Source organism: Crassostrea angulata, chromosome 9 (assembly GCF_025612915.1).
Source record: "Crassostrea angulata isolate pt1a10 chromosome 9, ASM2561291v2, whole genome shotgun sequence".
Lineage (NCBI taxonomy): Eukaryota > Metazoa > Mollusca > Bivalvia > Ostreida > Ostreidae > Magallana > Magallana angulata.
The window spans coordinates 26,000,160-26,027,550 of record NC_069119.1 but is presented as its reverse complement, the minus strand read 5'-3'; the positions used below and the strand labels follow the sequence as shown (position 1 = coordinate 26,027,550).

The 27,391-nt window shown below is 32.5% G+C and overlaps 1 protein-coding gene across 1 annotated transcript; it reads left to right on the top strand.

Annotated features, from left to right (window-relative positions):
• The first annotated feature begins 233 nt into the window (after positions 1-233).
• On the top strand, positions 234-27,391 carry LOC128164307 (integrin beta-1-B-like). Its single transcript, XM_052828097.1, has 23 exons — positions 234-387; positions 674-774; positions 2,000-2,109; positions 3,552-3,671; positions 4,747-4,828; positions 5,215-5,346; positions 6,898-6,994; positions 9,736-9,820; positions 10,138-10,224; positions 11,360-11,443; positions 11,696-11,773; positions 12,684-12,869; positions 13,496-13,572; positions 13,690-13,741; positions 14,669-14,821; positions 18,122-18,267; positions 18,486-18,646; positions 19,264-19,370; positions 19,992-20,081; positions 20,376-20,505; positions 24,256-24,363; positions 24,698-24,864; positions 26,188-27,391. The coding sequence occupies exons 2-23, from the start codon at positions 690-692 to the stop codon at positions 26,266-26,268; spliced, it is 2,418 nt and encodes an 805-aa protein (XP_052684057.1). The 5' UTR covers positions 234-387; positions 674-689; the 3' UTR covers positions 26,269-27,391.

The following is a 27,391-nucleotide window of genomic DNA, read 5'->3' as shown; positions in this document are numbered from 1 at the left end:
ACAAAACTTCAGGGCGAAACCACCCGGTGTTGATATATACCCGGGGCGATACCTGTAATCAGAGCGAATTCACCTGTGTTCTATATCCAGGTAAATATGACGCCACATACAAATACCGAAAAGGTCGAGCCATATAGAATATATTCTTAATATATTATCTATAGAAAAATGTTTTTATCCTTTTTTATGCCGTCATATGTAAGTTGTGTCTACATTTATGAGTGAGACATATCAATGTTATGCAGAAAAGTACTTAATAATAGTAATCTACTTTCGGTTTCAATAAATACACGTAGGATTCCCCTTCCTTTCGCAATTGATTTTTGAGCCACTTTCATCAAGTGCGTTTTCCTTTTATCAGCTGGTATTTTCGGTATATATAGAAAGGTTAGTTATATATGATATATCTTTAAGTTTAAACGTGTATGCATTATAATCAAAATGGTAAATAGAGAAGCCTTTTAACTGTTCAACACAAGGAAAAAACACGTGTAAATGTGTGTCACCCACGCGGGTCTTCTTTCCTGCATTTATTTTCCATTTTTTTTTAAATCTCTATGTGTTTATAAACAGATTCATATGGCGACCTTAATCTCAATAGCAAGAATATTAATAGGATTAAATTTCAGGGATGGCAGTGATTGTGGTTTTTTTTTTTTTTTTTACATTTTAGCTGCTGAAGACAAAAAATGGCATCAGATATTTTGTTCTTAATTGTGACAACATTACTCTGCTCTTCAAATCTAATAATGGAGTCAACAGCACAGGAATTACGTAAGTACAGAACATTTTTTATGAACAAACACACATTGCCTACAGATGTCTTGTTTTTTTTTTTAAACTGCAAATATTCACGTAGTCATTCGGTTAAAGGTACAGTTATTGAACTCATTATCTATTCTTAAATGAAGTATTCCAATCCTCCAAGCTTTCTCTGAAAAAAAAAACCAAAACTTTTTTTTTCAATATAATATGCGAAAGATAGAAATAACAACTTCAAGTTTCATATGACCAATCAAAAATACTTGGTTTCTTTTGGCAGCAAGCCACAATTGATTGCATTTTCGCTTCGCCGATTATATAATTACATGTATTAAGAGCGTAAACTGTCCGAACCCAAGTTATACTCGTATAACAGACAAGAAATAGAGTGTGAATTTGAATCAACTAATATACATGTACTAAACATGTCTAGACGTTACTTACACTGAATCAGGATGTACATTGTATTATCTGTAAGTATTTTACAAAACTGTAGTCAACTAAAAGAGATAGATGTTTGACATGAAAACACAGCGACGACTAAATTTTACAATTTTAGATGATATCAATAACTGTGTATTAATTCATGGTGATTTTTTTCCCTGCGTTTAATTTTTTTTTAATTATTTCACTGAGTATGGATTTTTTTTTCTAGAGTTTATATTATCACATTGAAACCAATTCTTTAAATTTCAAAAATTGTTATCAATATATCAGTAACTGAAATTGTCTTATAAATATTTTTAAGACTAACCGATGATTTTCAAAGAAATACCCAATTGATGATTTTTATTCTACATGTAATGTGTGAATGAACAGTGTATGTACATGTATATATTACAATGTACGTTAAAAAAACACAGATTTAAATCAAAACATTTTACAAATGTGTCATATACATGTATATTCAGTGCGTTACTTACAATGTTATTGGTTATTAATTGTTTACAAAATTTCTTGGACTAACAAAGAATAAGACGTCAGTTTTCTCCTGTTTTTTGATGATTCACTTAATGAAATGAACATCAAAAAAATAAGTACTGTTTAACATAAGTTTAAAATATGTATGACTAAGTCTACTTAACAATTACTCAATGCATGATAAAGATTATTAAACAAGATTACTTTTTTCAACTGCGATATGCTTATGAATATGCATGTTTTCATGTATTTTTTTTATAAGTTTGTGAGCCTTGCTGTGACTATGAATTAATGTTTGCATGTTTATCTCTCGCAGGGACAGATTCTTTGACACTGACCCAGGAAAACCCGTGCCTGAAGGACCGAACTACGACGTGTGGGGAGTGTATAACAATATCTACACTGTGTGCTTTCTGTACTGATTCCGTAAGTTACAGGAGAGAGAGAGAGAGAGAGAGAGAGAGAGAGAGAGAGAGAGAGAGAGAGAGAGAGAGAGAGAGAGAGAGACTGTATGTGGTAGAAAGTCATTGATAACAAAACCCTTGTTGGTCAAACAATGAATACTATGAAGAAGAAAAATGCCATGAACAGGGAAAGTTCATCAGTATTTATCTTTATCTCAAAAGTAATATAATTTTTTTCCTTTCTTAGAAAAGGATTCTTCCTTGTATCTATCGATCGAACTGGAAGCTTTACTGTAATGGCCTTCAATTATTCACATCCCTTTGTAGAAGTATGATGTCTTCTCCTTACCATTTATACATGTAGACTAAACCACAGTACATAGCCTTTCTAACATTGCCTATTCAGCTACATGTACCTAAAAGTATATGTGATACTATTGAAGGTTCGCCGGCCCTCAGCCTCAAAGTATTTTTCATCATATAAATGTTACTTGTCCTTCAAACTTCATAAATTAATGAAATAAAAAGAAATTTAATGATGGAATTCATACATTTTTTCAAGTTATTGTAAATATGCCCACGATGGAGATAATGGAATAAACGATCAATTGAGATCAATTTTAACCAAAAAAAAAGACAAGAATGAAAAAAATGAAAAAGATTGTACCAAATTAATGCATCGGTTGCATTCAATTATCTTCAATTATCTATAAATGTATGAAGTGAAACCGTACGAAGTCGACCCACTTGGCCAATCATTTCGTTTAATAACTAGTCGTAATATTAACGAGTTTTAATGTATCTATATAAAATGCAGAATTATGGTACATGTACTAATAAAAAACAATCCGAATAATGAAGAGTTATTGAACATGACAGAGTATCTGATATCGTTAAATCAAAACTTAACTTTTTAAATTTTGTGTGCGATTTTGATTTGTGTGAAGGGAAATTAATAATTTACTATTTTTATATAATTATCAAAATTATCATGTTTCCTGGTATGAAAATCCAATATTACATAACTACAATGTAGCTTATGAAACTATGAAACGGAAATTATTTTTAGGATGCTACTTTCCGTACTACGTTCGGTTGGATTTGTTGAACAAATCAGTTTGAGCCAAATATCGTTCACGCTATTAAAAAATTAAATTCTAAAACCCGATGAAGCAAGCAAGCAAGCTATAATATACACATTACTGATATCCATAGATTATTATCCTTTAAGGAGGCTAGGTGATCAACAAACTAACCATCAGATCTACCTTAAACTTTGACATATGATATTTTTGGCCATACAGGTACAATTAATAAAGGAAAAAATCAACAAATATTTTAGCTTTAAATTTGATCATTCTCCTATATATCTATATAGAACTCTTCTTTTTAAGGAAATTCAAAAAGTCTAAAAATGGCCACGACCATCTAGCTCTTTTAACAATGTTTTTTTTTCGTCATCAGGAATATGATACCAACAACTATCCCAGGTGTGACCTGCTGACCACTCATCAGAAACTCATCAACAACAAACCAAGGTGTAAAGACATCGTCAATCCGTCATCCAGCCTCGTCAAAACCAAGGTAGGATATTATTATATAAATAGTGCCAGTTTGGGAGGGTAATAGTTCAAATTGACATTCTTGAGAAAACCTTTGTAAACCGGAGGTTGTCAATGGTTTTCGAGAGGTGTCAATTTCCACTGTTGCCCTCTCAAATAGGCACTATTTTTTATTATACTGATTGTCTTAATTTCAAAGAAAACTTTACTGAGTTCTTTAGAAATAACGTAGATTCTATGGCAAACCTTACGCGCATATACTTTAGGCGCATGTAACAATTCGTTGTGTTACCCCTTGCCAAGTGTGTTGCTAATGCTTAGGGTAATAGAACGGATTATAAACTGCGTGTAAACCAATCAGATTTCAGTATTTACCATGAAAGTATAATAACACGAAATCATTAATTAGTTATGAGGGTAACATATGATTTGTTTGGACTTATAAGACGACTTAAAGGTAAGGCTACGCAATCGGTGTATATTTCGCTTGAAACCAGCGTCATTTTACCCTTGAAAATATAGTCTTACTGTGCATATTAGGACCATTTTAACAAGTCCTTGGACTTTCAGTAGGATGTAACTATCTATTTCTTGCGTCTATAGTGTTAAAATGGCGCTGGTTTTAAGCGAAATAAACACCGATTGCGTACCCTTAGCTCAAAAGTCAGACAAATCTTGTTGATTTCGAAGAGCCATGACTGAGTGGCCTAAAATAAAATAGACAGGCCTACGTCACAATTCTGTTTGACACAACTACCCAAAGTCCAAGCTTCTGTTAAAATGGCATCATCTTATCGTGACGTTAACTATGCCTTTTTAATGTCAGGGGTAGAAGCGAGTTCGGACTAGGTAACTCTAATCTACTTCACAACAATTGTGAGACATTTGCTTTAAATATACATTGTAGTAAGTTTGTCACTTACTAGGAATTCCGATCCAATGTGGATAGATCTATTTCTTTCCGCGCAAAAATGTAATTGAATCATACATGATTTAAACTATCTTTTATTAGTTTTGATGCTCTACTTACATTTTATTATCACCAAACTCCAACTAGTAAAATGTGTCTTTGTAATTGGTACTTTTTTTTTGGATAGGATGACGAACTGATTGATGGAGGTACAGGAAGGGACGCTGTTCAGCTTAAACCCCAAGAAATAGATCTTGAGTTACGACCAAGTATGAGCTCTTTTGCTACAATTACGCCAATACAAAAAAACTTTATAAACGAGGCTTGATTGTCTTTTAAACATGATTGGTTTAGCTACATGTGTACAGACCATTATTTAGTTAAGAAAAAGTCCATATACTCTATCTTCAAAATTTTGGTATTTTCCTATATTTTGTACAGAAATCTTTTTTAAAGGAGATAAACTCAGTCCAAATATGGCTGCGACCATCAAGCTCTCGTGTTTAACGAGTTAACGTCAGTAAAAAATACAAACTATTAACGAACAGGCAAATAAAATCTTATTTCTACGAAAATTCTTTAAACCAATAAATGTGAATAATAGTTAATTGTATTTGATTTCCTTCAAAGCATTGCACACTTGACTTGATTTCAGATGACCCACAGACTTTCGATCTGACTTACCGATTGGCTAGAAACGTTCCAGTTGACCTTTACTACCTGATGGACCTCTCATCCACCATGGCCGATGACAAAGTCACGCTGGCCAGTCTGGGAAATAGGATAGGTTTGTTTTCCTGTTTGTTCTTTTTTTTTGGGGGGGGGGGTGCCTATTTGCTTGTTTGATTTTTGTTCTTGTTTTTGGGGAGTTGATTTTAATCAACTCACCTATGCAGTTACTCTTGCAAACCGGAAGTAAAACGATGTTTGGACCTAAGCAGAAATAATCACCGCTGACAAAACTTAGTACTTGAAAATCATCGATAAATTCGATGCAATATATTCAGAAGCATTAATTTTCAAGGTTGTTTGATTTTTGTTTTGCTCTGTTTGTTTGGTTTTTGTTTTTTGTTTTTTGTTTGTTTTTTTTTAATACTTTTTTGGTGCTGAGGAATGTATATCCAAATCACCTGTAATATTGTTTACGTTATTTGTCGGTTTTATGGGAAGACTGCATCAACAAAAGTATGCACAACAATCTTGAAATATGTTGTTTGTTTTTACTTTTAAAGAAAACTTTAAGTTAATATTAATTCACTTAAATTACAATCCTCGGGTATCTTTCCTTCTTGAAGTGTAGTGTAGAGTTTTCTGTGTCATAGATGTGCACATACTTGGAATTTACTTTTTGAAAATTTATGAAAAAATACCAGACTTTGAACCTAGTCATTTTTTCGCATAGTATTGCATAAAGGGTACCCTTATTGTACAGATAACTCCTCCAATAGTTTTCAAAATAGAAGTTGGTTCTTTTGCAGATCAAGTGTACATATATTATAAATTTGCATATTGCTTGGATTTTGATTTCTTATACAGTAGATTATAAGAAAATTACAACCTGTTGAACTTTTTAATTTTTCCGCATAATATTGCATATATGGTACCCCTAATGTACGGATAGCTTCATCCAGAGATGGGCATATTACTTTGAATTTGAGTTTTGATAACTGATAAGAAATACCACTTTAACATTTTGGAAAACAGTACATATAGAGTACCCCTTTTCTCTAGATAGGTAGTGTTTATCAAGTCAGGGTTGACAAATAGGTTATGGATACTGTTCACACAAAAGAATACCCGGTTCGCTTTTACTTTGACAGCTTTTCTCTTGGTGTTTTTTTTTTATCTTTGTGGCAAATAACTCTTTGATAAATTAGTTTATTTTACTTTAAGCATTCAATGTATTAACCGTAATTCTAAAAGAAGATTGATTCTTGCGAATGCACTTGAATAATAAAAATATAACATGCGCTTGTTGTATACTTTTCTTATCAAACATGACGAATCATTCATTATTCACATGAAATCGCCAGAAGGCCAGTGGATTTTCTCCTTGTTTTTTCTGACAGCTGTGAATTATATGAAATGATATTATAACAAAAGTTCAGCGCTTCCGATTTTATATTCTCCTGACAGGTTTCAGAAAGGCAGAACCACGGACTTTTGAACACTTGTAAAATAAGAAATCCACATTATTTTTTGTGAAATTGTCAAATAAAAAAATAAAAAATAAAAAAATAAACATGCCAAAATTGCCATTATTTCTTAAGTTGAGAAAAAAACTTTAACAAGATATCATTCCCGATTTAAAACGATGGTCTTGTCTTCTTGTTTGCAGCTGATGAAATGAGCACCATCTCCAAACAATTTAAGATGGGTTTTGGTTCCTTTGTGGACAAGGCTGTCATGCCTTTCGTCAGTACGGCTAAAAACAAGTAAGCTCATCTACATGTATTAAATGTTCACTGCTTATTTGTAGTTAAAAATGTGTTTTCAATAAGGCAGGAAATGCGTATTTAACGACAAAAACAAAGTGGCATATAAAGTAAAAGTTTGTTTTTAAACAAGCAAATCAACCCATTATAATTATACTAATACATCGCAGTAAGCTCACCTACATGTATTAAATGTTCACAGCTAATTTGTGGATAAAGATGTGCTTTTAATAAAGCAGGAAATGCCTATTTAATGACGAAAACAAAATGATGTATATGGTGACAGTTTGTTTTTTAAAATATCAACCCATTATATACATCAAAGTTAGCTCACATTTATGTGTTAAATTTTCACTGCTTATTTGTGGATACAAATATGTTTTTAATTAGGCAGGATATGCGTATTTGATGACAAAAACAAAATGGTGTATATGGTAACAGTTTGTTTTTAAACAAATCAACCTATTAAATACATTACTGTGAGCTCACATTTATGTATTAAATGTTCACTGCTTATCTGTGGATAAAAATGTTTTTTTAGTAAGGCAGGAAATGGGTATTTGACGCCGAGCAGAAAATAGTGTATATGCTAAAAGTTTGTTTTTAAACAAATCAACCCATAATAAACATCGCTGAAGAAAATTGGGTTGTTTGTTTTTTTGCCCTAGCTTTTACGTTAAAGAAAAAATGATTGGAACTTGATTGCAAATATAATTGATATAGTTGTATCGGTGACAGAAGATTTGGTTTATTTTTACTCAAAAGAAACATTATGATATCTCTTCAGAACTTGTTACATTTGCTTTTTGTTTTAATGTAAATACATGTACAATATAAATGCTTTTGGGAGAGATCCATCATTGGAGTTAAACATTGTTTTCTTTAAGTGCTGTTATGTTGGTTTCTTCTGTACTTACTTAAACTCTTTGCTTACCTTCCTTTTTTATAATTGGACCTACTTGTTAAGAAAACGGGTGTTATGTACTTGTATTTGTTTGTTGTTCTTAACAACAAGAGTTTACTCTTTAAAAAAATAAAAATTAAGGTGTGTTAGATGTAAGCATGTATATTAAATTGTATAGGCCTTCTTAAGCCATTATGTTTTAATGTTTCTATAATTCTTGCAAATTGCACTGTGGTTAAAAATATTAATTCTTGCTCACCCTACCACTCCTAAATATCAAAGAAAACATCTATGTTTGTGATCCTTTGAAAGTATTAAAGAGAGCACTAAAACTATTGAGCATAGAGACTTGGCCAAGTCTACAACTTTGTATTTCAAAGTACATAAGTGTTTTTGTTAACGATTGATGTATCTTAGTGGTAAATTGAATTAAGAAAAAGACACAAGATATTAGAATACTCGAAAAATCACTGAAATATTCTTTGTATTTAATAACCAATGTATTATCATTGATTACATGATGGGTTTTAAAAAACAAAATAGAATTTAGTTGTTTATAGAAAAACATGTAGTGGACTTGGACTTGATGAATTTGCTCATCAATATCTATTACACTAGACTAATTCAATTTGATATTTCGTGCTAAAAACCCAATAATAGAGGGAATGGCTTAGAAAAGATATTAGAATTAACCTACTTGTTTTATAACTAATTAAATATCGTATTAACAAGTGTGGCACCTGAATCAGAAAATAAAAAAAAAATAAATGTAAAATCTGACGCAAACACTTTTTTCTTTCTTTCTTTTAAAGAAAGGAATGACATTTAAACTTTGAAAATTTTAAAATTATTTCATAGAGTAATTAAGTATGCACATTACCAATAGCCTGTGTTTAACTGTAGTTGTAGTTACTAACTAAATAGCTTTCAAATTGGTTTAAAAACTACATAAGGTAGAATAACACACCTGGAAAAAAATCACTCATTGAGAAATAAACAGTAGATTATCAGATTATGAAAGATATAATGATAAATCATAAGAAAGTGTCCATATGTCAAAAAGGCGATAAATTTGCAGGTTGCGGAAAAAATGAGTATCTTAAAAAATAATTCATTAAGTAACAACAAAAACCCCTGCGGGATTAGAACTTCGGATGTACGGATCACAAGTCCGACATTTTATCTACTCGGCTATGAAGTAAGTTAAATGTTGCCGTCTATTAAATCCTTTTAATAACACGAAATGTTATTTTGATCAGAGGTTAGGCATTTTGTTATAATGTGTTATTCAACCATAAGCAGATAAAACCAGTAAAGTTGATGGTGCTTTGCTCTTTTTTGAGGAAACCTACAAATTTAAGAATTATTATAAACTGAATAGCTTACTTCATTTCTAGTTTTTTTTATTTCTGCGAAAATCCTAATGTCAATGCAGACCCTTGATCTTTCATCCTTTAATCAGATTTTGCTGTCTGTTTCATGTAATAAAGTACATGAAACATATTGAAATGAATGTCGTATAAATTTGCAAAGAAAAAAATGGTACACTACAAAAAATTACCATATTCTTTGATCTTTATTAAAAAGTTCATGATGCTTCCTTTTAGAAAAATATAGATTTTTCAATTTTATCAGATCTGAAGTGTTAAACAGATTTGTACAAAATGTCACTATTTTTACTTAGAATTACTGTATACTACATTTACGATGCTACCTATTTGTGTGATGCTTTAAAAGCTTTACATCAGAAAAAAAGAAGTAATCATGGAGAAAAGGTTTGAATTGTGAAACCTGATTACTCTTGTAAAACGGACACACAATGATATTATTTTTGCAGAATTAACAGTCCTTGTCCAGGATGCGAGAAAGCTTACGGATTCAGAAATGTATTGCCATTAAACCTAAATACAACACTATTTAGGGTAGGTCCATTTCTATAGAATAGTCTGAAACATACATAAAATGTAAGAAAACCCTGAGGTTAATCGCCACTTTCTTACATAAAAATAAAATCAAAGTTCTTTACCAAGAATTGTGTAACTTTTTGATGTTTTTTTTTTCTTCTTGCAAAAAGTCGATTGATAACCCATAACGAAATGCATAAGATAAAAGAACAGTTAGCGTAAGGAATCTACAGAAGAACACGAACTAAAAACTCCACAATCTAGCAGATATTTACAGTATATTCATAGTATACGATGTAATAAAAGACTTTGTGATAAGCTTTTTTGTTTTTCAGGAAAAAGTTAATTTAGCTACAGTATCTGATAGCCTGGACGCTCCTGAGGGTGGGTTTGATGCCATCATGCAGGCCATAGCTTGTAAGGTATGTCAAATCTACATCCAAAACAATGCTAAAGGTGTTCATCGAAAATTTACACAATGCTGGATAAAGCTATGCCGATCTCTCAACTGAAAGATGACTGATTAATAACTGAAAGGTGACTGTTTAGCATAGCTATGCCATTCTACCATATATTTGTTGTTGACCTTTCAATTAACAATAATTATTTAGTGAATTGAATGGAAGAACTTCATCTTATGAAGGCTATTGTTAGAATTATTGTAGGACATTGATTGTGAAATTTGTCAAATTTTAAAAAAGCAATAGGCTTCGTCAGATATATACATCTCTGTATAGTACAATGGATATTTTGTTTCACTGTACCTACTCGCATGTCATGGGTTCAATTGCAAGAAGGATTTTTGATTTTATGAATTGTAATAATGTTCTACGAATTGATATTTCCTCAAAATCGATCCGTATTTGACATTTTAAAGTCAATCGCATGCTAAAATTCATGATCTCAAAGGAATACATAAGTTTTGGCTTGTATGCAAATCTTTATCCAAAGGTGTGAAGGAACTTTAAAAAAAATACAATAATAAAATAGAATCATTAATTTTTTTTTGTAATTGGGTTTGTTTGAAAGATGGATTGGGATTTAGTTGAACAGAATTGTTTTTTATTCCCAAAGAGTTTTCTGGAATCTAGTTGAGAGGTAAATAGAATTATACTAAAATCAGGAAAATTCACGTTGAAGACGCCATCGACAAAACGCTAGATATAGAAAGGAAACGGCTTTGATTAGAAAAGGCTCACTCGAATATCTAATTTGGATAAGGAAAAATTGAGAAAACTTATTCAAAACATAATGGTAACGACATTTTTTATTGCAACTAAATAAACTTGACTCAATGCATTATCATACATTTTTTTGAGGAGAGGCAGTGTTGTTGTTGGTCTTTTCTTTAATAAAACATTTTGTGTTGCTGTCAATTTGATGTGTTAAAATAAATGTTTATTATAGTATTTAATGCACCGGTTATGGGTCATGGATATGTAAATTTTTTGGCAAGAATAAGGGTCAACTTATTTTCAATCTGGACGAATCAGGACGTTCCATGCTGTACAACCGTGGTATTTTTTTTTCTTCAAAATTTCGTTTTTCAACATACAGGGGCAAATTGGATGGAGAACTGGATCTAGAAGACTTCTGTTGTTTTCAACAGATTCTGGATTTCACTACGCCGGGGATGGAAAAGTAATGCGTTTTAATAAACAAGAATATCAGACATATCCCATGCTATAACGAAATTACAGATCAATAGTTGTTTTGTTTTTTTTTTGTCCTTTTCAAAGAGACATTTGCAAAGCTGTCCGTCTTTTATTCATTTTCAAGAAATGAAAACATAAATGCTTCGTATTTGAACAATGCCTGATTTTTTTTCTTTTTTGCTTTTAAAAATCAAATTTACATGTGTGATGTTAACAAATGTTTTGTGTTTGTTCGTAGTTGGGTGGCATCCTTCAAGCAAATGACGGAAATTGTCACCTTGATTCAAACGGAATGTACACAGATAGTTCTAACAAGGTACGATTATTGCATGAATAACTTAACTCTCAATTGTGCTTTAAATTTAAAGATAACTTTTCTTATTTTGGCGAGTATAGGGAACTTAAGAATGAAGTACAATTTAATTGATAAATTCCATATAGATTTTTATACTATATAAGATAACCAATTCTTATTAACAAAACTATGTGATATCATTTCCCTGTTTCCCTGTCAGAAACTCGTAATCGAATAAATGTATTTATTTTTGGATTTGTATACAATGACGATAACTCTTTCCAGTTGGTTAAAAAGTATTCCCAGTGTCAAAAAGAATTCAAGAGGAAATGTTAAGTAAAGCAAAGAATCTTACCTCTTGTAAAAAACAATATTCATCTTATATTCTGCAGTCATAATTTTAATTCGTTTGGATTTAGTTATTGTGGATTTTTAGGTATCCCATACCCGGGCATTTACAACCCTGATAAAAAAAACCGCAGTCCCCATTCCTTGTATATAGGATAGAGCCAACCTAAAAACTTTCATCCAAATTAAGTTTTTTTTAAAATGATAATTCATGCAAATTGGCCACATAAATTAAAAATATTCCAAAGTAACATACTGTGGAATCATTATATTTCGTGGTGGCTAAAATTTCGTGGAATTCGTGGGCACCTTTCATCCTCGAAAAAATGAATTAGGGTTATAAAGTCACTTTTTTGTAGGTGTAGGGTAATTCTGAAAATAACCTCCTCACGAACTGTTCAAATTTAAACAACCACTAAAATTGACCCCACAAATTTTAGTGATTCCACTGTAAACCTTTATCATGTTCAATATTTTTCTATTATACTTTATATTGATGTTGGATCTGACAACACAGAGATATTTTGATTTTTTTTTTATATAAAATGATATATTTTGGTTTTTTTTTTTCATTTCAAATTAGGACTACCCTTCCTTAAGTCAGATTGCTGTTAAAGCCAAGGAAAACAATGTGAACCTTGTTTTTGCTGTCACGGACGAACAGAAGGATATATACCACAAGCTGATTCCATTGATTGCAGGATCAGAAATCGGAGTGTTAGATTCAGATTCACAGAATATTGTCAAACTAGTCCGAGACAATTATTTGGTAAATGAATTCAAATCAGGTTCTTTCGGTTTCAAAAGTATCATTATTGTAAAAAGGATATGCGCAAAAAATTAATATTTGTTTTGTTTGATATTTCTCTTTGTAAGCGCACATAAGGGATAGAAAATGTATGCCAATTTGCGCATAGCTATTTAAAAATAAAACCTAGAAATCAAATAAAGTTAAGCAAAATGTAATTATGGCAAAACATGACTCGTAAAAGGGGATTGACCGCCATAGTTTATTGAGCTACAACCTTTAGAAAAGCTGAGAGGTTTCACGGTGTGGACTTGAATCTTACATCACAGTATTATTAAATGGCAATTACTACTCAAATTTTTTGCACTCTATCCAAGCCAGGAGAAAACTAACAGAAAATAATAGGTTATTTAATTGTTCATAAACAGAAAATGCACCAAAATTAAAAGAAAACAATAAATAAACGCAAAATATCTTAAACAACGTAGGGTATTTTACACGTAGGCAACGAGTTTCAGGGGTGCAATAGGATGAAACAAAATCAAAGGGTTTATACATGCACATGTATACCTGTGTGACGGTGCCTATTTATGAGTTGTGTTCAGCTAAAATAAAGAATGACCATGTTTATATCTTATTTTTCAAAGGCCATCATATCAAAAGTAGAATTGATTGTTGAAAATTCGGACAATATGGAAGTGAAAATTAGGACTAAATGTAAAGGGTAAGTATTTGCCTTTGAAAATTAGAATTTTAATAAATATTTACTTGGATATTATAAAATCCCTGATTTTTATGACAGCTCTTTAACAACTGATTCAAATTTCATCTTCTTTTTTAGAACCATTGAAAAGGAAACAAACAGATGTGAAAATTTGAGTCTTACAGACCAAGTAAGAAATGAAGCATTGTTTATTGGTAGTTATGCCACTATAAACTGCGAATACTCTTTTGTGATTCCTTGTCTGTACAACGATAGCAAAAATTATTGCATTTTTTTTTGGGGGGGGGGGGGTGTGAATGGTGCATATGTCCCTTTAAGATAAACTATTTTAAGGAGAGTAGAGGTTATCAACTAACCAGAACTACTGTGACATTTTTGATATGACTACTTAAGCCATGATTATAAATTCCCATTTATTAGAGAAATATTTACCTATATCTTTATTGGAAATAGCTTTTCAAATGACATGAAATGTCTAAATATGGTCGTGACTATCAAGACATCGTGTTTTAACTTACAATTAGTCAATTCATTAACAAACATTAGCGATAAGGCCTGGAGTTAAAATAGGATGTGTTGATAATACCGGTATGAGATTTTTTAAAGAGATAGCTTGATTGAACTTGGAGAATGATTACCATAAACATTCTTACTTAGACTTGACTCAAAGACTATACTCACTTTCTGTTGGCGACATTGTTAAATCCTAGTCCTGTCCTTTAAAATCGACTGTTATAGTTTCTGAAAAACACAGCTGATACACACAAAGACAGCACATATTTATTCGTTAGCGATCCACTCTGCTCCTTACAAAAATAACTGTTTAAAGAAATAGAAAAAGAAAAAAATTTTAAAGCTTAAATGTATGACAATTTTCTTTAAAGAAAAAAAAATTAGATTGTTATTTGAATAAACATTTCTTAAAATTAACGATCGCTTTGCAGGCTATTTTGTTGACCACCTTCCATATCTCAACTTTAAAAACAGGTCTTGGCTTAAATGCATCTGTTTAAAAATTGCTATTTTAAATTATATAAAGCTGAAAATTAATGTAAGTTTTCATACCTCTGGTTTTTTTTTCATGGGATACCCACAGGTGGTTTTCAGTGTGACGTTGGGAGTTAGGAGTTGTCCCCCAAAAGGTCAAGAGATGAAGACCATAAAGATCAAACCCGTCGGCCTTCATGACACCCTGACGGTCAATGTCCGCATCAAGTGTCAGTGCGACTGTGACTCGGACCAAAAAATGGTAAGTTTTGGCTATCGATGGCTCATCATTAAAAAGTGGTTCGTATTTTCATATTGACTCTAACTCTAAATTGACTAAGAAGTTTAAGAATATATGTGTGTTGATTTAATGAAATCACCAGTCTTAGTTTTCGCAACAAATGAGGAAGTATTTTTTTAGCTCACCTGAGCTGAAAGCTCAAGTGAGCTATTCTGATCACATTTTGTCCGTCGTCCGTCTGTCCGTCTGTCCGTCTGTCTGTCCGTCTGTCTGTCCGTCTGTCTGTCCGTCTGTAAACTTTTTACATTTTGAACTTCTTCTCTAAAACCGCTTATCCAATTTCAACCAAATTTGGCACAAAGCATCCTTATGTGAGGGCGAATATAAATTGCAAAAATAAAAGTCCGATCTGTATTCAAAGCGGAGAAAACCTTGAAACTGTAGAAAAAGGGGGGTGCATTTTTAAAAATCTTCTTCTCAAGAACTACTGATTCCAATTCAACGTAGTTTAGCATAAATTATCCTTATGGGAAGGAAAATATAAATTGCAAAAATTAAGTGCTAATTCTGTGTCAAATTTGAGTTATTACGAAAATAATAATAAAGGAAATGGGTGTTTCAATCAGTTTAATAGCTTCGGGCTCGGCATCCGGTAATCCGGCATCCGGTAAAATGGGTAGGCAAGACTTGGTCTGGGCAAAACAAAGATTGGCAGATATTAATCTGCCAATCTCATTAAAATATCAGGATAATTGATGGACTAGTATATTTGTATTCGCTGTAAATATTGCTGCAAAATAATGCGTATTTGGAATTGACGATTGTCGATCTGCCTTGGCTTTTATTTTGCCATTTTACCTAGACTCGTATTCCATACATCTAAAACGAGGTTCTTTGTTTAAAGCAGCCATGACATTATAAGAAAAAGGGTCGATCTGACTATGATGAATTTGCTTGTTGTGCAACAGTTCGCGTATGAAGGGAAATTTTTGAAACATGCAAAATATATCGTTGCCGATTTTGTGAAGTAAATTGAGGCTAAATATTTCAATGCGTTGACAGTTTTCACACATGACGTTGGTGTTAGCTTGTTCCGATTTTCGTTTCGTTTTCATTATTTCTGCTTGTAACCTGGGAACAATCGTCTGTATTATTTCGTGATTTTTACGTATCAAATCAAACAGAGACTTTGGTAAATCAAACAGTTAACTGTTTACCTGCGCAAATTAAGCAAAATCTGATGTATTAAAAAATAATGAAATACAATTCATTCTACCGGTAATTCGATCGGCATTATCTTTTGCGTAATGGTAGATTAATGCAATAAGTTTTGTTGCGATGCTCGGCATTTTCTCGAGTTTATTCAATTTAAATAAAGTTTGACATTGCTGACGGAAATATGTAGGTATATACATGTATCTATATGATTCATTTCGAAAAAATAAATTGTGTTCTTTATTTGTTATAGTGAATGTTTCTTGTGTTTAATTGTTTTCAATTTCTAATAACTAACCATATTTGAGTGTTAAGCTTCAAATTATAAGCAAGATACAGAGATTTGCTCACAATTCTATGTTTGTACACAGATCTTAAAAATTAAAGATTAAAAAAGTAAAAAATTTGTCAATATTTATTGAGAAAATTTTCAAAGGCTGTTCGTTCAGAAACCAACTTTAACATCTTATTGTATTGTAAACTTAACATTTTTTCGTCATTATTACTCCTACTGTACATGTGATCCTTCACTGTGTTTGTGTACATTTGTATAAACTGATTTTGAACCTCAAATACCAGTGAACTGGTATTGAGTGAATAAAAGAATATAAAATCTTAGGCCATTCTTTTTTTCCATTTTAAATGCTGAATAGGAAATACCAAGTTAAAAATCATAAGCTGAATGTAATAAACTCATGTGAACAAAATATGAATCAAACCTAGGCGAACTGTGAGCTCTGTATCTTGCTTATAATTCTACAATTGACGCTGAAATTTTGGTTGAACATTAGAAAATCTCTATGAATTAGAGTATGTTAAATACTTGTACAAACAAAATAAAATAATGATACTGTGAAATCATTAGATTTCGTGGTGGCTCATTTTTCGTGGAATTCTTGGGTACCTCTCATCCACGAAATAACATCCTTCACGAATTGATGAATTAGGGTAATAAAGTCATATTCCCTTTTGTAGATATATATGAAAACACGAAATTACGTCCCCACGAATCTGTAAAATTTAAGTCATCCACGAAAATTGGCCCCCACGAAATTTAATGATTCCACAGTATTCTGTATATATCTACTCTCCCTCTCTTTATACAATAAATAATGTGAAATCTACATCAATTTTGATAGTTTTTCAGACACGAGTAAATAAAAACGACATCTTTAAAACAGTTTCCATATTTCTGACACATTTCTGTTGCGGGGATAAAGTAATTATCGCTATTCCTAAGAATATCACAGCGGAAAATTATCCTGGTTTGTACGCGAAGTAAATAACAGTCATTTAATTGTAATGGAGAAGACAAATAAAATTTTTGAATGTTTTTAATTTGAGAAATTGAGCACATTGAGGTACAATTTTCTTCTTCACATCTATACATGTAGGGTTTTTAAAATAAAAAACAATAACTATTATTTTTTTTTAAAACAATAACTAGTAAGTACTGAGTAGTTGATGAAAAAAATGTAACTATATGCACTCATATATTTTGATCGCTTTACAAAGTGGGGGGGGGGGGGGGGGGGCAGAACGAAAATATAGGGATTTGGAAGTTAACAACTTAACACTTAACAGTATACCTCTACCAAATGTTTAGTTTAATATCTTGCGTAGAATTTTCTTATTCTGGTAAAAAATAGTATTTCATGAAGGTACAATGTCAAAGATTACATGTATACAAAAAAAGTGTAAAATTCGAATACTTTACAATATTTATTTTTTGTTTTTCTACCGAGGGACCATATGGCACAATATCTTTTGAACGCCCATTGTTGCTCAGGTGAGCGATGTGGCCCCATGGGCCTCTTGTTATTTTTTACACTCGTGCGTAATGTTACTGATACTCTGGAAGCATTTCTGTTTTATTTTTACGAGATTAGAATTAATCGGGTTATTTGTTGCTATTTGAATTTGTTCCTTGTAAAAAAAGATAACAGTTGTGTATTATATGTACATGTACAGCAAAAATTAAGTTCCGTCTCCCGATGCTATCAGTTTGATTTTTAGCCTACTGTGAACTCAATTTAGGTGATAGAAAAAATATATCTTGGTATTATGCTTTACGAAAAGTAAACTGAATAAATTTTATCATTTTAGATGGAAAACAAAAATCACGCGAATTGTAATGGAAATGGGACCTTTGTGTGCGGAATGTGCGTTTGTAATGAACCGTACTTTGGCGTCAAATGCGATTGTGTAAAAGGGGAAGTAACTCCACCAGAAAAAGATAGAGAATGTATTCAGTAAGTACTAAGCAGGAGAGAGAGAGAGAGAGAGAGAGAGAGAGAGAGAGAGAGAGAGAGAGAGAGAGAGAGAGAGAGAGAGGGGGGAGAGAGAGAGCGACAGAGAGACAGACAGAGACAGACAGAAAAAGAGAGACAGAAAACACTAATATACATAAAGTGTGGATAAATAGTACGTTTTTAGTATTCATATAATGAATACCTTTCATTTTGCTTAGGGATAAAAGCACGACTACCCTCTGTAACGGTCGGGGAGAATGTAGTTGTGGAAGATGTTTGTGCCGAGAGACGCAGAAGGGCACTAATAACTACTACACCGGCAAATACTGCGAGTGTGACGATACCAAGTGTCCCTACTATGGTGGACTCATCTGTGGAGGTCTGTATCACGTTTTAACATTTAAGAAGGTTCCATGGACCTACCCATTTTTAGACTGTTTTGATCTCTTTCAAAAGAAGAGCTCTATGTAAGAAAATCCGAACATTAAATTTATGGATTTATGGATTTGAAATAATAATGGTTTATAGTTAACCAAATCATGCTGTATAGAGGGAAATATTCGCCCCCGTTTAATTTTCGCCCGATATCAGCGGGTGATTTTAGTACTTAACAAGTTACAATCTCTCGTATTGTCTCTTTTCAAATAAAACTATATCAGGGTAAATTGACGGCGAAAGAAAAGTTTTTGCAAGTGTAGGTGGCAACAAAAATACACGGATAAAAATAACACTGTATACAATATGAAAACATTAAAAGTATAGATCTTATTGTTGACCATTCATCTTACTTAATAATTCTAAATAAATATCTTTTTTCATCAAAATAAACATTAGCAAGAGTTAGTTCAAACAAAGATTATTCGGATATCAATGAAATAGAGTGAAAGTAAATGAACTTCTGGATTGAATATCTTCTTTTTCTTTATGATATTATATTTATATACATACAAGAGTTAGTTGAGACAATTAAAATTTTGGATATTTGTATTTTTTCAGGTCTGAGTCGTGGACAGTGTATCTGCGGAGTCTGTAATTGTAACAGCGGATTCACGGGGGACAGCTGTGGGTGTAGCACCGACAAAAGCCCCTGCATGTACAATGATGTAAGTTTTTAAAAGTTTTTTTTACTACTCTGTACCAATTCGTAATAATCGAAATTTTATGAGACAGCGATTACCAGAATCTAGAGGGACTCAAAATAGCTTGATACCTTTGAAAATAAAATCTTGATAACATGTAGAGGACGTTATAGGCCTATGTATTGTAAATGCCATAGTATGTATTTAATGAACATCAAGCAAACCTTTCCAATCACATTCAAAGCTAGACAAAAAAGTTTTGGGTTTTTTCAAGTTAGAATTATTTAATATGAGCTTTGACTTTGGTTAGTAGTGTCAAAAATCAATGTGACGTAGGCATGTGTATTTCATTGTTTGCCACTCAGCAATGGCTGTCTTAAATCAGCAAGATTTGTTTGGCTTTTCAGCTAAGACTACGCGACCGGTGCATCTTTCGCTTGAAACCGCGTCATTTTTAACTTGTTTTGACGCAAGAAATAGAAAGCTACGCCCTACTGAAAGTCCAAGGTCTTGTTAAAATGGTTCTAATACAAATCGTAACATGAATAAGCATATTTTAGTGCTATAAACTATTCTCAAGAAAATGGAGAGGTGAGGGGCTTTTTTTTTAATCATATGAGTAGTGGTTATCGTCATTCTTTCCAGCTGGAGTGTAATGGAGCTGGAGTTTGTGAGTGTGGAAAGTGCAAATGTACAAATCCTAAATATTTTGGAAGCCATTGTCAGGAGTGTGAGGTAAGTACACAGACATAGAATAATTACTGAGTAATTCTTAGTGTTCTGTCTATTAAGCACGACAGCATGTTAATTAGAATATTTATTTTTAAAGACTTCTTTGTGGCACTTCGTTATTGCTTTTTTGCAGAGCTCAATGACATAGTTTGGTGAAATACGACGTAAAAATTGTTAAATGGCGTCATTCCAACCAAAACTTTGCCAAAACTTATCAATATTTGGCTTGCAAGAGTGCAGTGCATCAGTTATCTAAAAAGGGACTATTTGACAGAGATTTTATCATTTTTATTGTAGGGTTGTGACCAGGAGAAATGTCGGGCACACCAAGGCTGTGCGCTGTGTAATAGGGTCACACCTGGTGTACTGACCCAGGAACAGTGTAAGACAGAATGTCCGCGCACTACTGCTGTCAACACAATCAGAAGTGGGTATACTTAATATAAAATTGAAAAATTAAATCAAAGGGTGGTTAATCAATGTACTTTAAAACAAATTTTCAAAAAGGTTACGAAACTAGCGTAGTTGGTTGGTTGTACATTGTACATAGTTGCCTTTTTTCCATGTTACTAAATAATAAAAAATTTAATCATTAATGACAATACAAATATATATCATTTTCAAAAGAGTTTGCTTCACCGGCATTGTGGTCAACAATAGTAAGAAAGATTCTAGATGAACTTAAACAGATGTCTACATGAACGTTTGGTTGCAAAAGTCCATTATATTGAAGAAGGCGATATTATATAAATAGTGCATGTTTGTCAACCGACGCGAAGCTGAGGTTGACAATGGTTTTCGAGGGATGTCAATTTCAACTGTTATCCTCCCAAACAGGCACTATTTATTTTATTATACCGAATGTCTTAATTTTAAGAGATTTTTTAATGCTTCTTTATAGAAATGACGTGAATTCCACGGCGAACCGTACGCGCATAATTTACGCGCATGTAACAATTCGTTGTGTTACCCGTTGCTAACACTGAGGGTAATAGAACGGATTATCAACTGCGTCTAAACCAATCAGATTTCAGTATTTAACATGAAAGTATAATAATATATTAAAAGTGCCTGTTTGGGAGGGTAAGTGTTGAATTTGACACCCCGAGAAAACCATTGTCAACCGACGCAAATCGGAGGTTGACAATGGTTTTTGAGGGGTGTCAATTTCAACTGTTATCCGCCCAAACAGGCTCTTTTTAATTCATTATACTGAATGTCTTAATTTAGAGAATTTTTTACTGCTTTTATATAGAAATGGCGTGAAAGTTGAGGCGAACCGTACGCGCATAATTCAGCGCATGTAACAATTTGTTGTGTTTCCCGTTGCCAAGTGTGTTGCTAACGCTCAGGGTAATGGAACGGATAATCAGCTGCGTCTAAACCAATCAGGTTTCAGTATTTAACATGAAAGTATATTAAAGAAATTTACCATTTTTACGTCGAGGACCAACAGCCTATAAAACGTGTATTTTAATGAAGGATAGTGAATAAAAAGCCTCGGTCAGCATGTTCATGTCTAAAATTTATGCAATTTCTTTGGTCTTTCTGACAAAAAGAAAATATCCGAGCGCTATAGAGTACCAGAAGGTGTCGTGTGGCATCAATAATGTAGCGCATTATACTGTAACAGTTATAGACAGATGAAAATAGTGCGAAATTCTTTTCTAATGCATATTCACACATTTTCTTAAGTAAATGATTTCCACATCATATGGCAGGAATGGGATAGAGCTGAATTAAGAATACAGTTGAATATGACAAACATACGAATTAGTTTACGCATGGGTGCAAATACAGTATTCTTCAGAATTTCTACGAATGATTCTAAACGTGTGTTATTCCACGGTAGAAAAATTTTTGATCTATGTACATGTCATTGAGCTAATGGAAAAACGTTTTCATCGAAGCCTTGCTTATCTAGATAACTAAAATTCTCAAGGGTCTCTGTTTTTGCGTCCCATCGAGCTTTACTTGATTAGCTGTATGTCTTATTTGCAAATATCTAGAATTTCACTCGAAACCTGTTCAAATTTTTTAATATCAATTTCAATGCATTTTGAAAAAAAAAAGTCCTCAAAATACATTGACTTAGTTCAAAATTTAATGCACATTGAAAAAAATTTCAGTGTGTATTTTTCAAAGTTTAAGTAAACAGAGCACGAAATTTATGATAATCAAATTACGTTTATGCATAATCGGATGATCAAGTGTTAAATTTATAATACTCTCTTTGCTTAAAATAAATTTCAATGGAACCAAATCTAAGCAATATGTATATTAAACAAGAGGCCGAGGGGCCACATCGCTCACCTAGCAACAATTGCCTTTAATTCTGATCAAATTAGCATTATAGTATCAAAATATCTTGACAACTAAGTACAGTAGATCTTGCTAAAAAAAATTGAAAATCTGCAAATTTTTATCCACCTCTTTTTTTGGGGTAAATTGGTTGTTTTTTCTGTAAGATGATTTTTCTCTATTCCTATATACCCCCCCCCCCATTTCGTGGTCCCATTTTTCTCTAGGGAATCATGGTTTAATCAAACTTAAATCTGCATAACCTGTGCTTTCACACTAAGTACTGAGTTTTGGACAGAAAACTTTTCCAGAATATTTTTAAAGATATTCCTATGTAAATATTCAAACAGCCATCACGGCCCCGCCCAACCACTAGGGACTATGATTTTGCAAACTTGAATTTACACTACCCGAGGATGCCTCGACACAAGTTTAAGCTTTTCTGGCCAAATAGTCTTTAAAAAGAAGATTTTTAAAGATTTTCTCTATACAAGTATATTCCTATGTAAAAATTCATCTCCCATTGTGGCCTCAACCTACCCCTGGACTATTATTTAAACAAACTTGAATCTATACGATCTGGGGATGCTTCCACTCAAATTTGAGCTTTCCTGGCCTAATAATTTTTTAGAAAAAGATTTTTAAAGATTTTCTCTATATATTCCTATGTAAAAATCCATTCCCCCAATCGTGGCCCCACCCTACCCCCGGGGACCATGATTTGAACAAACTTGAATCTACTCTACCTGAGGATGCTTCCATTTTAATTTGAGGTTTTCTGGCCTTATAATTTTTGAGAAGAAGATTTTTAAAGATGTTCTCTATATATTCCTATGCAAAACTTGATCCCCTATTGTGGCCCCACCCTACCCACAGGGACCATGATTTGAACAAACTTGAATCTACACTACCTGAGGATGCTCCACTTTAATTTGAGCTTTCCTGGCCTTATAGTTTTTGAGAAGAAGATTTTTAAAGATTTTCTCTATATATTCCTATGTAAAACTTGATCCCCCATTGTGGCCCCACCATACCACCAGGGACTATGATTTGAACAAACTTGAATCTACACTACCTGAGGATGCTTCCACTTTAATTTGAGCTTTTCTGGCCTAATACTTTTTGAGAAGAAGATTTTTAAAGATGTTCTCTGTATATTCCTATGTAAAACTTGATCCCCCAATTGTGGCCTCACCATACTCCCGGGGACCATGATTGGAACAAACTTAAATTTACACTACCTGAGGATGCCTCCACACAAGTTTAAGCTTTTCAGGCTGAATAGTTTTTGAGAAGAAGATTTTTGAAAAATACCAACAAATTTTCAATAATTCTCAATTATCTCCCCTTTAAAGAGGGCGTGGCCCTTCATTTGAAAAACTTGAATCCCCTTCACCTAGTGGTGCTTTGGGAAAGATACAAAAGATACAAGTTGTTTGCTAGTCATTGGGCTACTTGGGAAAAACAAGACATACTAATAGAACCATTTTAACAAGAGCTTGGACTTTGTAACTGGGTAGTTGTGTCAAACGGCAATGTGACGTAGGCCTGTCTATTTCATTGTTGGCAACTCAGACATTGCTTTTTAAAATCAACAAGATTTGTCTGGCTTTTGAGTTATGACTACGCAATCGTTGTATATATCGCTGGAAACCAGCGTCATCCTAACTTGTTTTGACGCAAGAAAAAGATGGTCACAACTGGCCGAAAGTCCAAGGTCTTGTTTAAAAGGTTCTAAAAGTTGGTTTTTATATAAAATCAAAAACGCATTAAAGCTAGAATTAAATTTTTCAGTATCATACTACTGGTTCATTCATTAGTAACAAAAAACCTTTGGTTATAGATATCATTAATAATTTTAATTGATTTATGTCAGAGGACACAACTCGTTGCGAGACGTTGGACAAGGAAGGCTGTTTTGTTTACTTTACCTATTTCTACGACGCTGATAACAATATAAGGGTAGAAGTCCAAAGAGAACCAGGTGGGTTTTATGATCTTTCAGCATTATGAGGTTATTTTTCATTATAAAACTATTTTTTGCAGCAAATTGATCTTAATATACTTACACGTCATTCGATTTACGTACAAAATAAGAATTTTAGAAATGAAATAAAAACACCGAATGTCTGGCAATAATACCGGTAACTTCTACTATTAAACAGATTATTAAGTTTTGTTTTTTGTTAGAATGCTGTCTCTAAAATAATTCACACTGAATTATTATTCGACAAATACTCAATCTTATTTTGCCTCCTAAAAAAGAAATACGCTGTCCTTAAAGATTATAAGTTGATTCGTTTCTGTCTTTCTTTTAGTGTGTCCCACTAAGCCCAACGTAGGTGCTATAGTTGGGGGAGTATTAGCGGCCATTTTGCTCATTGGGATCGGAATCCTTATTGGCTGGAAAGTTCTCATCACCCTTAAAGACAGAAGAGAATATTTTGCGTTTTTGAAGTCGCTCGAAAACGCCAAATGGGAAACGGTAAGACAGTTTATTGTACGAATAATTTGGTATTGAGATGGTAATTGGGTACAATTGCATGTCAAATAACAGTCCTTAAAATAGATAACCTGTTGTTAACTTGAATTGGCATATTTAAAAACAAAGACAAAATATACTGCGTATTAATATTTAAGTTTAATATTAGTTAATGTGAATGTGCATTCAATATTGCTTCCATGCGCACGTTTTCTTTGAATTTTACAGAATTTTATTTTAAGATTGTAAATATTTTATGTATGTATAACATTGCATGTTTTATCAGTGCATGTTTCTTTCTATTCTACATGATACAGTCTGGAAATCCTATTTACAAAAACCCGAAAGTAAAGTACCAGAACCCAATGTATGAAAATCAGTAGTGTCACCATTTTACTGAAGCCACAGCATGCTCCATCTAAATCGTATTATGAGTTTGTCATGTTTACATGTACAATAGATGTTATTATTGTTAAATATTGAACTTTAAAAAAACCCACAACCCAATGTATGAAAATCAGCAGTGACGCCATTCCATTGAAGCCACAGCATGTTTCATCTAGTTTGTATCATGAGTTTGTCATGTTTACGTGTAGATGTACGGATGTTATTATGGTTAAATAATGAACTTTATAAAAAAACCACAACCCAATGTATGAAAATCAGCAGTGACGCCATTCCATTGAAGCCACAGCATGTTTCATCTAGTTTGTATCATGAGTTTGTCATGTTTACGTGTAGATGAACGGATGTTATTAGAGTTAAATAATGAACTTTATATAATAAACACAACCCAATATATGAAAATCAGCGGTGACACCATTCCATTGAAGCCACGACATGTTTCATCGATCCTATCATAAGTTTGTAATGTTTGCATGTACATTTATACAACAGATGTTATTATGGTTAAATAATTTAATTCTGGTTGTAACGTGCTTTCTGATTGGCTAAAAAATTATTTTATATCATATAAAGAAGGTTGCCTACGTCATAGTAAGACTAACGTCAAAAACGTATCAATACGCGTGACGTTACGTTTGAATTTTGTACAATTTTACGTCATTTTAAAGGTGAAATGACCGTTTTTATCGACAATGAAGAGTAAAAAAATTAAATTATAAGCAATGAATTCAATATTTATTAGTTTTATACGATATAAAAATGGTTTGAAACAGTTTACGCTCTTTTAAAAACCGCTTCGCGGTTTATAAAGCGTAAACTGCCCCAAACCATTTTATATCGTATAAAACAAATGAATATTGAATACATTCCTTAAATAATGAATTTTTTTTTAAAAGAATCTCGATATATTTTGTATTGCAGGCATACAATCCTCTCTACAAGCCAGCTACTTCGACCTTTAACAACCCTACATTTGGGCAAAAGAGTCACCCTGTTACATAGAGGTGAATTCAAGACCTCAGAACAGCGGAGGAGGTTATAATTACAGCGTGCAGCAAGAAAAATAATCAAAGAAACAGAACAAATTGTTTCCCCTGCGAACAGTTCATTTGCAGTATAGTCTTAAAAAAAATCTAATAGGTACTGAAGGATGATTTTTTTCCCCCATGTTTTTTCGGGGGAAACTCCAAATTATTACTGTTACATATGTAACTCTTGAGCTACCTCCTCTGCAAAAAATCTACCATCTTGTATAGTTAAATATGCATGTTTACTTGTAACTTTTGATTCTGCATGAAAATCTGTGTCAGGGAGGACATGGCTGTTAGAACGTTGGAGGAGTGACGGCGATTATTGGACAAGCATGATTGTTTTCATTTTATTGCATGCTATCTTCTAGCTGAGCGAGGTCTTGATTTTCCACTCAGTGGCATGACTCCCAAGCCCAGTGTACAACAGGGTTGTCTTAGAAGGTCTGTAGTGCTGGCTTGATGCATGGATTAACTCCCTTGTCTTAATTGATACATTCCTACGATTTTAGAATGACTGATCTGTTTCAGAGATCGATCAATGAAACGATATCTGATTTTCTTTTTGCTAATATGCTGGTGGGCATGTTGATTCAAAGCAATACTAGTGGTCTGATTCTGTTTTATAATAGAAATTTTCTTCTTACGTGTACATTTGGTTCGTAAAAAGATTATATGTAATTAACATGCTTTAATTGTAAATGTATAATAATGTCAGATAATGTCAGATAGCTATTTTTGGTTTTTTTTTTTTAAATTTAATGTGCATTTGGTTGTTTTGTTCTTTGATTTGTTTTATGAACAATATAAAATTAAAATATTCAGAAAACCGGTGCTTCAAAGATTGATGAAATACGTTGTATTTTGAAATGCATGTAGTATCCATTTTCATGTTTTTCGTACTTTCATATTTGTATTAACTTTTAATGAGCATATCTACATGTAAATATTTGCTATTTGTAGTTTTTGTAGTTGTGTAGTTTTAAATCTAAGAAGAAAAAATCGAAATCTCTGATTTTAGGTTTTTTTTCCCTTTATACTGTAATTCAATAGTTATGTCTGTAATAAAGAATTATATTAAACATTTATCAGAAATC

What these genes read in the sequence shown, in the direction of transcription:
- LOC128164307 (XM_052828097.1), top strand. Translation starts at nt 690, where the DNA reads ATGGCATCAGATATTTTGTTCTTAATTGTGACAACATTACTCTGCTCT. An exon ending in ATTTGAGTCTTACAGACCAA is followed by an intron (nt 13,742 to 14,668) that starts GTAAGAAATGAA and finishes GGATACCCACAG; the next exon opens with GTGGTTTTCAGTGTGACGTT. An exon ending in GCCATTGTCAGGAGTGTGAG is followed by an intron (nt 20,082 to 20,375) that starts GTAAGTACACAG and finishes TTTTTATTGTAG; the next exon opens with GGTTGTGACCAGGAGAAATG.